The sequence below is a fragment of the Mirounga leonina genome, unplaced genomic scaffold (assembly GCF_011800145.1).
Source record: "Mirounga leonina isolate KUSES-001 unplaced genomic scaffold, KU_Mleo_1.0 Mir_180, whole genome shotgun sequence".
In the NCBI taxonomy this organism is placed as follows: domain Eukaryota; kingdom Metazoa; phylum Chordata; class Mammalia; order Carnivora; family Phocidae; genus Mirounga; species Mirounga leonina.
Window position 1 is genome coordinate 27,106,348 of NW_023270469.1, and position 15,830 is coordinate 27,122,177.

At 50.5% G+C, this 15,830-nt stretch overlaps 1 protein-coding gene across 6 annotated transcripts in view; it reads right to left on the reverse strand.

Moving 5' to 3' along the window:
- The window catches only part of NLRC5 (NLR family CARD domain containing 5), an 87,238-nt gene that overhangs the window by 46,584 nt on the left and 24,824 nt on the right, over positions 1-15,830 (reverse strand). For 4 of the 6 annotated variants that reach the window (XM_035025154.1, XM_035025155.1, XM_035025153.1 and 1 more), the window contains exons 1-6: positions 9,848-11,079; positions 8,930-8,989; positions 4,630-4,698; positions 2,061-3,735; positions 876-959; positions 646-729 (exon numbers count right to left, since the gene is read on the reverse strand). In XM_035025154.1, the coding sequence (XP_034881045.1) occupies positions 646-729; positions 876-959; positions 2,061-3,735; positions 4,630-4,698; positions 8,930-8,989; positions 9,848-10,319 (2,444 nt within the window). In that variant the 5' untranslated portion in view covers positions 10,320-11,079. Of the gene's footprint in view, positions 1-645; positions 730-875; positions 960-2,060; positions 3,736-4,629; positions 4,699-8,929; positions 8,990-9,847; positions 11,080-13,343; positions 13,462-15,830 lie in introns of those variants that run through there. The other 2 variants (XM_035025157.1, XM_035025156.1) reach the window with 2 other exon arrangements.

A 15,830-nucleotide genomic window follows, 5' to 3' on the forward strand; every position in this document is an offset into this window, starting at 1 on the left:
CCTTTCTAAATCTCATAAAGGTGCCATATAAACTAGTGGTGGTTCTGCCAATGAGCTGCCGAGAAGGCTCCCCGGCCCCACCCCTCTTAGGCTACTCATCACAAACACAGGGCAGGAATATATTTGCGGACATGTGCTCAGTTAGCATGTACTTGCATCTAAATGTATATGTGGATCTAAGTGTGCACAGGTGTGCACACACCTATGAATGTGCCAGTGAGGGGAACATATTTAAGTGAGCAGGCGAGTGCAAGCGTGCACACATGTGCACAAGTGTGAAGGTATATGTTTCATGCATTTATGCGTACCCACTGTGCCTGACACCTGCCTACATGCTGCCATCCCTTCTCTCAAGGTCACAGAAAGATGGGGAAGGGGCCTCAAAGTTCAAGGTCCTTCAAGACAGCCCAAAATATTAGATGAAGGAAGCGGTGCTCGAGGGTCTCTGGGAGCCTTGTGTTTGGATTCAGACCCATCCAGTTCTTGGACCAATGCCTCCCCTCTCTGGGTCTCACTGAAAAACTGGCCAGATCCTGATGGGAAATGCAGGACTCATTACAGGCTCCGGGGTGGTGGTGGGGAGCCCAGGGACCTAGGAAGTGACTTGTCCCCCTTAGCCAGCAGGTCATCTTGGAGATCACTCACCTGACCTCTTCCAGCTGTGGACAGAGGCGCAAAGCCTGCACCAGGTGGCTGATGCCTCGGGCAGTGATCTTACTTCCTGCTAACCTACAGGGTAAGCAAAGGTGGTGGGAAGGAATGGGCGTGGGAAAGGGGGCAGGCCAGGAATCTGCCCTGTGCAGGGTCAAAAGGAGAGGGGAGAGTTCCAGGCATATCCAGCTGAGGATCCCTCTTGGACCCAAGCCCTGGCTCACCCCAGCTTCTTCAGGCTCCCCATTGTCGGCAGGCTCCTGGAGAGGGCTTCTGCAAAGGCGTCCCCACATTTCCTGCTCTTAAAGCTGCCACAGGAAGAGGCAAGGTAGCAGAGGCTCAATGCTGAGCAGGGCTTAGAAGCCATCACCCATCCCTTCCTCTGACAGATGGAACTGAGTAGTTATGTTAATAGTTATAGTAGTAGTAGTAGCTCTTGTTTGTAGTAATAACAAACACGGATTATGGCAGAGACTGCTAACTGCCCACTGAAACCCATTCTCCGTGGATAGAACTCTAACCGGGAACATGGTTTCCCAGTTACAGGCGGCATTTCCAGCCTCCCGTGCAGCTCAGAGCAGCTATGCAGCTATGTTCGCACCACTGGAATGTGAGCAGAAGGGATGTGCCCCATCTCGGTGTGTGTGGGCTTTAACACACGGGGTATGTCTAAGGCGTGCTCCCCTTCCCTTCCCCTAAGCTAGAGCACGATATGCCCATGACCCAGCTTTGACCATGCAGATCCAGGTGCCCAAGGAGATGATGGAACATCAGTGGAAGGGACCTGGGTCCCTGCATGACCACATGGAGCTAGCCATCTCAGAGACCCGGACCACTTACTTCTGAGTGCTCCATAACAGTGAAACAAAATTCAACATTATTTAATCCACTGTATTTGGGGGTGCGGGGTGGGTTCTCTCAGCCTCACCTTTTCTCTCGCTATTATTGCATATACTAAGCCTTCACTGTGCACCAGGCACTCCCCAAGGAGGGTTTTCCTGGCATTCTCTTACCTGGCTCTCACAACAACCTCACGTAGTGAGGATTATTACTGACTCATTTTAGGGAAGAAACTCAGGCTGAGAGGTTAAATAACCTGCCCAAAGTTAAACCACGTCTGGAGTCAGAGGCTCCAGCCCATGGCTGAGAGGGAGAGAGACTGAAAGCCCAGCAACCACAAGAGCAGTGTCCAGTTGAGAGCCAACTGGACCCTAAGGTCTTGGGAGGAAGGGAGCTTCGGCACCAGCTCTCCGGCTGAGGGACAGACAGTCCGGACTATCTGTTCCGATGTTCGAGATTTGCACCCAGGCTCCTGCGGGAAGGGTCTGACCGACTCCACCCTCCCGAAGCCCAGTTCCCTCCCAGGTCCTCCCCAGTCCTCCCCAGTCCTCCCCTGACCCTACTCTCACCTGAGATTCTCTACCTGCTTACAGCCTGCCAGGGCCTCAGGGCAGTGGGGCTCCAGGGGACACCCTTCAAAATCCAGGTGGATAGGGGCATTCCTGTGCCCCAAGATGTTGGTCAGGGCAGCCAGGTCAGCAAAGGTCAGTGGGAAATTGTGGAAAGACAGGTGGCAGGGGAGACTTTGGGCCACGAGGCTGGCCAGCTCAGGCTCCTGGGTCTCTCCCACGCAGTGACAGAATGCTACCACCTTCGGCCCCGTGAGCCTGCGCGGGGCCAACTTCCTCAGGGCCTGCATCACCACAGCCTGCCTGGCACTCACCCACGTCTCATCCCGCCGGGCCACGTGGCTGAGGAAGGGTCGGCAGGCGTGGGACGCCAGCCCTGCCAGGAAGGAGGGGAGGTGGTCCAAGAGGCCCGGCTTAGCTTTGGTCCGCAGCACCCAGCGAGAATTGAGGGTGACGTGGCCGGCAAGCGCATTTTTGTCCACCTTGGGGTTGACCATCAGGTACAAGGCAGCAAAAAACTCCTGTAGGCTGAGGTGGGCGAAGGCATAGCCGGTACCCTGGTGCCCAGGGCCCGTGCAGACGCAGAAGGAGGTCAACAGGCTGAGGGCAGCCCCGAAGGCCATCGTGGATGGACGGATGTCTCCTATGGAGAAGATAACCTTGCCGGTCTCCAGGCCCCTCAGGGCCACCTCACTGAGGTCCAGCAGGGACTCGGGAGGCGGGTAGCCTCGGGGGCCGAGGGTGGACACCATCTGCACGTAGTTCTGAGTCACAGTGGGCAGGAGGGCCGCAGACTGGCCTGGACAGCTGCGCGGGAGCAGACGGTGGAGGCACAGGCAGGTGACCTGGCAGAGTGCGGGCACTGCGCACATGCTCTGGAGGTGTCTGCTTTTCCGCAGCTCTGCCAGGGCCGCCTCCTGACACAGCTGGTCCGTGAAGAAGCGGACCATGTACTCCTCCACCCGCGGCCTGTCAAAGCCCCACATGTGGACCGTGGCTGCCTCTGTGGGCAGGCAGTCGGGCAGCTTCCCTGGACGGGAAGTGGTCAGTACCCAGCAGCCAGGCAGCAGGGTCCCCCGGCAGAGGCCAGAGAAGAGGGCAAGGGCCGGACTTGGCTCCTCAGGACCTTCCCTCTCCCTGCTGGAATGGGGGTGGAGGGCCTGGTCCAGCCCATCAAAGATCAGCAGAACTCCGTTAGCGTTCTCCTCCAGGTACTGGAAGACCGAGTCAGGGCCCGCCTCGGGGCTCAGGTACAGGTCAAAAAGGAGCTGGGGCAGCGTCAGGAGATGTGTGATCAGGTTGAGCTGGCGGAACTCGAAAAGGAACAGGGCCTGGAAGCGGTCCAGCTGGCCGTCGGCCCACCTCTGGCAGAGCCGGTGGGCCAGGGTGGTCTTGCCCATGCCCGCCTTGCCCAGGAGCACCGTCACCCTTGGGCCCTTGTCGGCCCTGGTGTTGAAGAGGTCCCGGATGCTCACATCAGTGCCGTCTTCTGCCTTGGGGTCCCCCAGGGTGGCCCCCTCCTGGGTGTTGAAGGGTGCCGTGGTCCGGCTCCACTGCAGGATCGGGGGGATGTAGGCCTGGTGGAAGGCAAGGGGTTGCCCTGGCCCCGGGATCCGGCTGCCATAGCGCCGCTGGGCGGAGGTCTTCAGCAGCTGCAGGTACCTCCTGGCCAGCTCTGCAGGGCACAGGGAGAGGCATGAGGGTGGGGGACCTCCCACCCCTAGATCCCCTCACCCCAGTACTGGCCGTTGGGAGCCTGCAGCCTCAGCTGTGTGTGCAAGGGGGTGGGGACTGGCAAGAACACACAATTCCTAGAAGGAACTCGTTCCACAGAAGCACTGGTTCTGGGGGCCATTTAAATGGGGAAGTCTGGCTGGGGGAGCGCAGATCACGGCTCTGTTTGTTTTGCAACAATATAAATGCTGTAAAGTTGTCAGTGAGACGGCGGTGGGGGGGCGCGGGGAGGTTCCTTTGCAACATCTTCTTAGAACAACTTCTTAACTGTGTATCTGAGTACCCTGTTCTCCTCCCAGTATTTCAGTTTTGTGACGCCCAGGGGTGAGTACTAACAACCTGTAGGCCTAGGCATTGGCCAATCAGAACTGGAGCTGGGCCCTTACTATGTCGGGCATTGACTTTCTAATTGCTGGATCCCTGGGAGAGCTTGGGTGGCCCAGAGGAAGAACCGGGGCCGCTGTCAGGGGATGCTGGGGACAGGTGGTTGAGAACAGGATTCTTCTGGACAACTGGTGGAGAATGAGAAAAATTCTGTCTTCTCTACTCCCTCCTGCCTGGCCGCTCCTCAGCAGCCCCCATGCCTTTGTGGTGGCGGTGAGGGGTCTCCTTGGTATTCTGCCCATCTCTAAACTGGCCAGTGAGGGCCCAGGTCTGAGGTCATACTGGTCACCTCTGCTCTGCCCACCCAGGACCTCCAATCCATCTCTGTTGGAAGGAAGACAAGAGTCGCTGGGCTCCTGGAAGCTTATCAGCAGGGCACAGAGTCCAGGATCTGTGTCCTGGCCCCAAGGCAGGTCCTTATGTCTGGGTCCTTCCCAGCCTTGATACCCACCTAGCTGCTGCTTCTTGCACTGCTTCGGGCGGGGTGAGGACCCACAGCTCTGATAAGGTCGCTTGAGGCCTGGAAAGAATGAGAGAAGAGTAAAGTGTGAAGTTTGGGGGCCTGGGCTGAGGGGGCACCGAGCACCTTTGGGGAGCTCCAGGCCACAAACAGGCAGTAGGCAGACAAATGTCGCTGCACCCAGGGACTGAGTGAAGGCAGGCGGCGGGCAGAGGCTGCATCAATACCAGCTCTGTTTGCAGAAGTGGGTCCCAGGCCTGGGTGAGAGGCCCAGAGGCTCTGGGCTGGGGGATCTCCCAGTCCAGGATGTGGGGAGCTGGGCCCACAGCCAGCAGCCTCAGAAACACTCAGCCCAGAGCACTGAATGGCCTGGGATAGACCCAGGTCTGTCGAGGCTACTGCTGGTTAGAAAAGTGGACTTTCCAATGTGCTTGGCTGGGCCTGTGGCCTCCCTCTGGGGTCAGTGTGTTTTATCACCCTTATGTCACATCTCCCACACTTCCTCACTTCCCTTACTGGTTTCTCGAATTCTCGTCTGGTTGTGGATTGTCAAGAGTCACTTTAATGCCTTTCTGAAGACGTTGGAAAAGGAAGACAGGAAGAAGGAAAAAAAGAAGGAACGGGAGAGAGAAGGGAGGGGAGGAGGAAAGGCAAGAGGACTTAGGGAAGAACGTGAAGAAGTAAAGCGGGATACTCCCACAGCCAGGCATCGATAATGGGTCAGAGCAGCCCCTGAGCAGGCCCCTCACCCTGCCAGGTGTGAGGTTTCTCGGTGCTGGACTGCAGGGTGACTGACAGATCCCAGAGAGGGACTAGAACCAGTTTGAGGGTATTTTAATGTTCTGTCAAGTCCTCTATCAATAAGGGGCCCACTGGCTAAATATCATTCAGGTCTGGTCACAGCCATGTGATAATTATGCCACCTCAATGACACGGGCCAGAAGGGACAGGACTGAACGGTTTTGATCTGCTGGGATTATGGGGTGGATGTTTTCTGTTAAAGCCTGTTGGATGTTACTGCCATGCACAGCTGTAAGTAAAAAGCCCATACTTCTATAGAAATAAAGGTTCTCAGTGCACAGCCATCGTCAGACACAATGGTGAAAGACAGAAAGCTTTCCCTTTAAGATCAGAAACAGGAGCCCGTCACGATCATCAGGTCATGATCCCAGGGTCCTGGGATTGAGCCTGCATCGGGCTCCTTGCTGACAGGGGGCCTGCTTCTCCCTCTCCCTCTGCCGCTTCCACTGCTTGTGGTCTCCTGCTCTCTCTCTGCCAAATAAATAAATAAAATATTAAAAAAAAAAAAATCAGGAACAAGGCAACAATGACTGCTTCCACCACCTCTATGCAACACAGTAGTAGAAAGTCCTAGCCAGAGCAATTGGGCAAGAAAAAGAAATAAAAGCCATCTAAATTGGAAAGGAAGAAGTAAAACCTGTTTGCAGAAGATAGGGTCTTATATGTAGAAAACCTTAAAAACTCCATGAAAAGGTTCTTTAGAACTGATAAATGAATTCAGCAAAGTAGCAGGATACAAAGTCAACATACACAAATGAGCTGCGTTTCTACACACAATGAACAACTTAAAAGGGAAATTACGAAACCAATTCCATTTACGAAAGCACTGAAAGAATAAAATGCTTAAACATTAACCAAGAAGGTGGAAGACAGCTTCTTGAAATGAAAACTACAAAACATTGTTGAAAGAAATTAAAGAAGGTGTAAATAAATGCAAATGCATCCCAGGCACATGGCCTGGAAGACTTCAGATTGCTAAGATGGCAATCTTACCCCAAACAAGCTACAGATTCAACACAATTCCCATAAAATCCCAATGACCTTTTCTGCAGATATAGGAAAACCGATCCCAAAATTTGTGAGGCTGAAAAAATTCTAAAAAAAATCTTGAAAAAAGAACAAAGTTCGCACTTCTGATTTCAAAGCTTACTACAAAGCTACAGTAATCAAAACAGTGTGGCACTGGCATAAGGACAGATATACAGACTGATGGAATAGAATAGAGAGCCCAGAAAGAAAACTTCACATATACAGTCAAATAATTTTTAACGAGAGTGCCAAGTCCATTTAATGGAGAATGGACAATCTTTTAAAAAAATGGTGCTAGGAAAACTGGACGCCCACACACAAAAGAATGAATAAGGACCCTTATCTAACATCACATACAAAAATTAACTCAAAATGGATCAAGGACCTAGATATAAGACCTCTAACAATAAAACTCTTAGAAGAAAACATAGGGCAAAAGCTTCACGACATTGGATTTGGTAATGATTTCTTGGATATGGCGCCGAGGCACAGAGAACACAAGAAAAAACAGACAAAACGGCTTCATGAAAGGGAAAAACATTTTGTGCATCAAAAGACACTGTCCACGGAGTAAAAAGAGAACCTACAGAATGAGGGACATCTGCAAAACATAGATCTGAAAAGGGATTAATATCCAGAATATATAGAGAACCCCTAAACTCAACAACAGCAAAACAAACAAGGTGGTTAAAAAAAAATGGACAAAGAACTTGAAGAGACATATCTCCAAAGAAGGCATAAGAATGGGCAATAAGTACATGAAAGGTGCTCAGCACCACCAATCATTAGGGAAATGCAAATCAAAACTACAATAAGATCAATACCATCTCACACCCATCACAAGAGCTACTATTAAAAAAACAAACAAACAGGAAACAACAAGTGTTGGTGAGGATATGGAGAAATCACAACCCTTGTGCGCTGTTGGTGGGAATGCAAAATGGCGCTGCGTATATGAAAACAGTATGAAGCGCCTCAGAAAATTAAAAAAGAATTACCATATGACCTAGGATTCTAAAGATATACTCAAAAAGAACCGAAAGCAGGATTTTAAAGAAATATTTGTTCACCCATGTTCACAGCAGCATTATTCACAATAGCTAAATTATGGCAGCAATCCAAGAGTTTATCAATGGATGGATGGACAAGCCAAGGGTGATGTACACAGACAATGGAACTTTCGTCAGCCTCACAAAGGAAGGAAATCCTGACACCTGCTACAACATGGAGATACCTTAGGGACATAATGCCGAGTGAAATGAGCCCGTCACAAAATGATTCCACTTATAAAAGCTACTGAGAGTAGTCAAATCATAAAGACAGAACGTAAAATGGTGGTTCCCAGGGGCTAGGGGAGAGGAGACTGGGGAGCTATTGTTCAATGGGGACAGAGTTTCAGTTTTCCAAGATGAAAAGGGTTCTGGAGATGGATGGTGGTGATGGTCGCACAACAAGAGTGAATTTAATACCACTGAACTGTGCACTTAAAATGGTTAAGATAGGGGGCGCCTGGGTGGCTCAGTTGGTTAAGCGACTGCCTTCGGCTCAGGTCATGATCCTGGAGTCCCGGGACTGAGTCCCACATCAGGCTCCCTGCTCGGCGGGGAGTCTGCTTCTCCCTCTGACTCTCCCCCTCTCATGCTTTCTCTCTATCACTATCTCTCTCAATAAATAAATAAAAATCTTTAAAAAAAATGGTTAAGATAGGGGCGCCTGGGGGGCTCAGTCGGTTGGGCATCTGCCTTTGGCTCAGGTCATGATCTCAGGGTCCTGGGATCAAGCCCCACGTCAGGCTCCCTGCTCAGTGGGGAGTTTGCTTCTCCCTCTCCCCCTCTCCACCGCTTGGGTTCACTCTCTCTTTCAAATAAATAAATAACATCTTTAAAAAAATGGTTATGTGTATTTTTGCCACAATTAAAAAAAAAAAAGAAAAAGAATAAAGGTTCAGAGACTAGAGCGTGGCCCATGAATCATGAGGTGGTCACGACTTGATCGCTGACCTCTCTGTGTCCTATCTGAAAATCAGTCAGAGGTTGCCAGGGTGTGGACAGCAGTCCATGAGTCAGTATCAGGCCCCAGGGCATCTGAATGATGAGGGGCCTGAGTCTGTGGGTCTGGAGGACGAGGCCTGAGGGTTGGGGACAGGGTGAGAACACGCTAAAGTAGACGGGATTGAGGCACTGCCCAAGGGCTGCCAACTTTCCACTCACGCAGAAAGCTCCAGCTTAGATCTCTGGGAACAGGTATCAGGACAGACCAAAGCCTTCAGGGGCACAGAAGGGGAGGAGGTGGGGCTAGGAGCCATGCAGGGGGGCAGGGGATATGTACAGATGTGTTGGGGGATAAGGAGGCTGGTTTAAGGGAAATGTCCATGCCCAGCCACCATCAGCCTCCTCTGGGCTCAAGGTAGAGACTTAGCATGCTCACCACCCCCCTCCTACTCCACACCCCCAGGCCTCACCATGGTGGAGCTGAGAGGTAGGCTGGCTTTCTTCACCAGCCTCCAGCTGGCTGGGGAACCCTGAAAGAGACGGGGGAATGTAAGAGGCTATGGGGATGTGGTAGGAGGCTCTGGGCCCAACTCTGGCCCCATGTCTGGCTCAGGGCTCATCCGTCAGGGCGGGTCCCCATCAGGAGAGAAAATAAGGTCGACACTCAGCCATCTGTGGAGGTCCCAACTGGGGAAAGCAGCTGTGAGCACAAATGTGTGCATATATGCAGGTCTGTACATGGACAGGTCTGTGCGTGCACGTCTGCATGTGCACGTGTGTTTAGGTGTGTGTGTACATGTATTTGTGCACAGGCGGGTGTGATTACACACACACATGTGCACTGTGAACCCCATGCATTCCCTACACTCTGCCCTGTGCTAGAGCTCTTGAGTGGGGTCTCACTTCCTCTCCAAGAACACTGTTACCCCTCAGCGTTCTGTTTCCCCATGACGCTGCGTAAGTAGAAGGTGCCAGGAAACATGCACGGAACTGAACAGAGTTCAACACACCTGCCCATCAGCAGGGGTCGGGGGGCTCTGCCCGTGGCTCTCCTGACCACGCTGCAGAAAGAAACCTCTAAGTATGATGGGGTCATTTGCAATTTCTTGGCTGGAAGGAGTCACTGGTCCTTTCTCTCCTTGTATCCAGCCTTCCTGGGCAACTAGGGTGAGGCCAGGTGGAAAGAAGGGGTCTTCCAGGTCCCTAGCCGACTTGGAGAAACTCAGGAATTTACTCTGGGAAGTACTCCGAAACACAGAATTTGGTTCCTGGCTTGACCATGTCATCTTTGTGTGACTCAGGTGGGTCCCAGCCTTCCCTGGGCCTCCCTGGCTCCCCATGCCAGGGGGGCCAGCTGGCTGCTCTGTGCCTCTCCCGCCTGCCCTTACCGTCTCCGTGGCCCCAGGTGCTCAGCAGCGGCACCTCCAGGTCCAGCGGTACCTCCAGCTCCATGCACACGCAATGGATGAAAGCCTGCCAAGTGGCCTGGCCATGAGCGTGCAGTCTTCTGAGTTGTAGGATGACCCCCTCTGTGGCATCCTGGGCCTTGTCCCCGGAGCTCAGCTCCATCTCGGTGAGGAAGAACTTCATCTTGGCATTCAGCCATTCTGGGTCTTTGCTGAGCAGCCTCACAAGCCAGCTCCACAGGTGCTCAGTGCCCAGCTGGAGGCTAACGAGGTCCATGAGGAGCTGGCCCTGCAGGGACAGGGTGGGCAGGTGAGCTGGGGAGCAGAGAAGTTGGGAGACAGGTGAGCCGGGAGGCAGGTGAGTTGGAGGACAGGTGAGCTGCGGGGTAGGTGAGCAGGGGGACAAGTCAGCTGGTAGAAAGGCAAAGGGGTAGTCAAGAACTACCTCCCGCATCTGGGGGGCAGTAGATAGGCAGATAAGTGGTTTCTTTGTCTAGTCTCCCTGCCTGTGCCCAGGGATCAGTCCCAGAGAATAGTCTGCTTCTTTTGTACTCCTTAACTCCCTGCTTATTTGTGCCTGTGTCCTGGCTCTGGAAGGGTCCAGTTCATCCCCTGTGGATGGTCCCCTGAGAATGCTTTATTTTTTCTCATTTCCATGGACCTATTTGTGCTGCTCTCTATCTGAGCTAATCTCATAGCAGAGACAACTAGTTGTCCCCACAGCCCTAATCTGTTCTCCACTTCTTCCTTAGTATTGGAATTCCTGAATATTTCCTGGTCATCTGGAATAAGCTCTATTTCCCAGCCTCCCTTGCAGCTAGAATAGGCCATCTTACTAAGTTTTGGCCAACGGGATAAAGGTAGAAGTGTTGTATATCCTTCTTTGCTTCCTCCTGTTGGTTGGGATGTCAAAGTGAATGGTTGCACCTTGGGCAGCCATGCTGGATCATGAGGTGGAAGCCAGTGCGGAAGAAGGCAATGGGGAAGGCGTTCCACCTGTCCTGAACTTCTCTGACATGACAAGGAAATACGTTTCTATTCAAAGCACTATTGCTTAGGGCTTTCTGCTACTTACAGTGAAATTAAACGCTAGCTAATACAAACTATCTCTCTCAGCAAATTTTCCCCTTCTAAACTGGCACTCTCAAACCACCTGCTGGTAGGAATACCAATATAAGGCAAGGGGTACTTACATAGCCAAGCTTAAAAAAATTTTTTTTAAGATTTTATTTATTTATTTGACAGAGAGAGAGACAGCGAGAGCCCGAACACAAGCAGGGGGAGTGGGAGAGGGAGAAGCAGGCCTCCTGCCGAGCAGGGAGCCCGACGCGGGTCTCGATCCCAGGACCCTGGGATCACGACCTGAGCCGAAGGCAGACGCTTAACGACTGAGCCACCCAGGCGCCCCAAAGCTTAAAAAATTTTTGAAAAAATTGATTCGGCAATTATTTTTCTAGCACTCTAGCCTTAGGAAATAATTATGGGTGTACATAAAAATTTTAATTACAAAGCTGTTTCACTGCAAGTTTAGTATAATAGATAAAAATTGGAAGCAACCTAAATGTCTAAAAATTGGGGATTTGTTAACTAACTGGTTAGTTACTCCAAATCTACTTTCTGGTATTATTTCCTTAAGAATAGTAGCAAACACTTAGAAAGCAAAGACTATGGGCGAGGCACTGTTCTAAGTGCTTTATGTGTCTCATATAATCCTCATGACTGCAGAGACCCCACTTCCAACTCTGAAAAGAGTGGGAGGCTCACCCAGGAGGAGCAGTCTTACCAACTCTCAGAGGCTGGGGTGCAGGACTGTATGTCCTGAGGTTCAGACTGCAGCTGCTTCCCTTGACTCCCAACAAAGGCATGTGTCCCCAAGCCCCTCTGGCCACACCTTGGCAACTGTACTCAAAGCAATAGCTCCTCGCTCAGCCACAGAGCTTTAGGATTCATGAAACATGCTCACATCCATGGGGTAGGCAGGGATCACCATCCCCACTGAAGAGATACGAAGACTAAGGCCGAGGCTGTACCCAAGGTCATACTGCAAGTCCATGGCAGAGCCAGGCTCAGAACTGAGATTCCTTGCCTGTCAGGTCAGTAAATTTCTGAGGCCCTGGAGCCCTAGATGGCACCAGACAAGGACTAAGTCCCTGGACTTGGTGTTATCTTGGTCAGAGGGTGTGGTTATGGCCTAGGGCACAGCTTCTTTTCCGGGCTGTGGTATTCAAAGTCCATGATGCCCATAAAGAAATCAGCCAGGACAGCAAGGTGTTAGGTGGAAGTGAGGACTGTCTAGGTGGTATAATTCTGGGGAAGTCCTTCGCCCTCAAATGTGTCCACCCTGTCAGTCTGACACAATGCCTTTGTTTCTGCCATTAATGCTCGGTCCCCTTGGGGTAAGGCATTACGCTCTTTAAGGATAACCATCCGTGGGAGAAAAAGCACATTACATTATTATTGGTCATTGAGGCTTCTACGGAAAAGAGACTTGGAGACAGAGGATAATAGTAGAAAGATCCTCAGCGGGGCGCCTGGGTGGCTCAGTCGGTTAAGCGTCTGCCTTCGGCTCAGGTCATGATCCCAGGGTCCTGGGATCAAGCCCCACATGGGGCTCCCTGCTCAGCGGGGAGCCTGCTTCTCCCTCTCCCACTCCCCCTGCTTGTGTTCCCTCTCTCGCTGTGTCTCTCTCTGTCAAATAAATAAATAAAATCTTTAAAAAAAAAAAAAAGAAAGAAAGATCCTCAGCCCCAGAGTTAGGAGACTAGCATTCCTGACCCAGCTTTGTACCTAATTCTCTGTGGTAGGCATTAGGGCTGTTCACAGATATTCTCTTTCTCCTCTTTCTGGACCCGTGGTCAGATGGCACTCTCCTGCCCCCTTGAAGTCAGGCATGGCCACAAAACTTGCTTTGGTCAATGAAATATGCTGAAGAATGACTTGTGACACGTCTGTGCAGAAGTTTTAAAAGCCAATGTGCAATTCACAGTGTTCTTTCTTTTCCTCTACCACAGGGACCGGCACTATTCCAGATCTTGGCTGCTCCTTTAGCCTGGGGCCAGCAAGAGGATGATGTGGACTAGAGGTCCTAGTTGACTGACAAGAGACAAGAAGTAGGAACAGAAATAAGCTTTTGTTGTCCTAAGCTACCAGGACATTGGTGGTTGTTATGAAACCATAAACTAGCCTATCCTAGCTGATACACTTATAGTCTGGCCTTGAGCAAGTCTATTCTCTAGCTAGGCTTCAGTCACACCATCTATAAAATGGGTAGACTGGATTCTGTCTCAAGGCTCTCCCTGATTTTCTGTGTCTGATGACCTTCACTCTCAAGCCGAATGGTGGCTAAGGGGAGGTTTGTTGTAGGAGGGGCAGCCCAATGAGGTAAATCTGGATAGGGAACAGTCTGGTAGGGAGTAGGAGGGGAGTGAGGGAGTGGGTGGGAGGGAAAGAGAGGAGGTAAAGGGTAGAGGTCACCTACTTGGCCTCCTGGTTCATCATAGATGTTCTAGGGTGTCCGCAGAGATGGTCTCATGAGTACCTGAGCCAAGTCCTGTGCTCTGAGCTGGATTTGCAGGTTGTTTCCATAGAGTAGGTTCCTAAAGAGAGGACACAGGGCACTCTCCTCAATATTCCAAATCCCAAGAGGAATGTTGTAGGGAAGGCGCCAGCCCTTACCCTCCTCTCGAGAGACACTGGAGGCATTCAACCTAGAAGAGTCCTCTTGTCCTCACACACAGATCTTATTCTTCCCCAAGCACATCTCCTTTAGTCCCTGGACAGTGCACAGCCCAATCCTGTCCGGTGTCACCTCCTGCCACACGTGGCCCAGAGGGAGCCCCTATTTCTCCTCCAACTTGGACATTTGCCTTCCAGTGACTTGTGGCATCCGAGTAGATCCTTGGAATCCAGCAGACTTTTGGCAGCTAATTCATTTGGATGAAAACAGAATAATCCTCACCACTGATGCCAACTTCCCTTCCCAGTAAAACTCCCAAAAAGGTAAGATTTGCAATCTTCTTTCTTACTACATTTGAAGAATTTTTGAGGCAGTTGAGAATAAACATTCTTCTTTATTTTCTTTTAAAGACTGTATTTATTTATTTGAGAGAGAGAGAGAGAGACAGAGAGCGTGAGAGAGCGAACATGAGCAGGGGGGATGGGCAGAGGGAGAGGGAGAAGCAGGTTCCCCGCTGAGCAGGGAGCCCACGTGGGACTCAATCTCACGACCCCAAGATCATGTCCTGAGCCGAAGGCAGATGTTCAACCGACTGAGCCACCCAGGCGCCCCAAGAATAAACATTCTTCTTAATGAGAAAACCCAGAGGCATTGATCACTGCCTCACCAAGAACACAGTGAAATGACACCCTGGTGCACGTGCCTAAGAGAGATGCCGTCTAACAATGCAGAATGGCCAAGAAGAACGGTGGCTGGAAAGTACGGGGAAGGAAGGAAGGAAGAAAGGCAAAAGATCAGCTGTGCACGGACTGTGTATCTATGAAGGGAGGGATGGAACCATGAAGTTCCAGAGCTTTAGATAAATCCACATAAACATGGAGCCTTCTAAACACAACAGAGGTTAACCACTGTCATTAGAAAGAAGAAAAGACAGGGGCTGGGTGGCTCAGTCGTTAAGCGTCTGCCTTCGGCTCAGGTCATGATCTCAGGGTCCTGGGATCGAGCCCCGCATCGGGCTCCCTGCTCGGCAGGAAGCCTGCTTCTCCCTCTCCCACTCCCCCTGCTTGTGTTCCCTCTCTCACTGTGTCTCTCTCTGTCAAATAAATAAAAAATCTTAAAAAAAAACCCCACAAAACTTTATGGAATGGTACTAAAAACAGAAAAAATTGGCCAAAGGAATGGAATGAAATTAGCTTCACACACACTTAAAACACATCCATTAATCAATGGTATTAAGAGAAGACATATGGAAAAACACATATAACACACATGGTAATACAAGTGTTTTAAATTTAAGGAATTATTTTTATTTTATTTTATTTTATTTTATTTTATTTATTTGACAGAGAGAGAGACAGCGAGAGCAGGAACACAAGCAGGGGAAGTGGGAGAGGGAGAAGCAGGCTCCCCGCCAAGCAGGGAGCCCGATGCGGGGCTGGATCCCAGGACCCCGGGATCATGACCTGAGCCGAAGGCAGATACCCAACGACTGAGCCACCCAGGTGCCCCAAGGAATTATTTTTTAATTTAGAATGAAAATGTTCTGTATGGAAAGCAGGTGGCATCTCACACTCCCACTGAAGGGCCATCATGAAGGAAAAGACAGTAAAAGCGTTGGTGAAGATGAGGAGAAATGGGAACTTTATATACTGGTGGTAAGGATGTGAAATAGAGCAGCCCCTTTGGAAAACAGTGTGGCAGGTCCTTAAAATGTTAACCACAGAGTGACCACAGAACCCAGCCATTCCACTCCCAGATTTCTCTCCAAGAGTAACGAAAATAGACATTCACGCAAAAATCTGTACACAGATGTTTGTTACCCACAACAGCCCAATAGTGAAAGCAATGCAAATGTCCAGAAGCTCATGAATGGAGAAGCAAAATATAGTCTATCTGTACAGTGGGATATTATTCAGCAATAAAAGGGAGCAAAGTACAGATACACACTACAGCAAGGACGAACCATAAAAATGTTATGCCAAGCAAAAGAGCTCCAAGGTATATCATTGAGTAAATGCTTATTTGTGTGTATGTGTGTGTGTGTGTGTATTTGCATACACAGAGAACAACTCTAGGGCTACACAATAGACCAGGGACAGGATTTTGTCCAGGCAGGGGGTATGGGAGATCCAGGCAAAGGAGAACGCTCTACACCATGCTCTTTTTGTGTGTGTGTGTGTGTGTGTGTGTTAAGACAAAATTTATTTATTTATTTTTATTCTTATGTTAATCCCCATACATTACATCATTAGTTTTAGATGAAGTGTTCCATGATTCATTGTTTGTGCA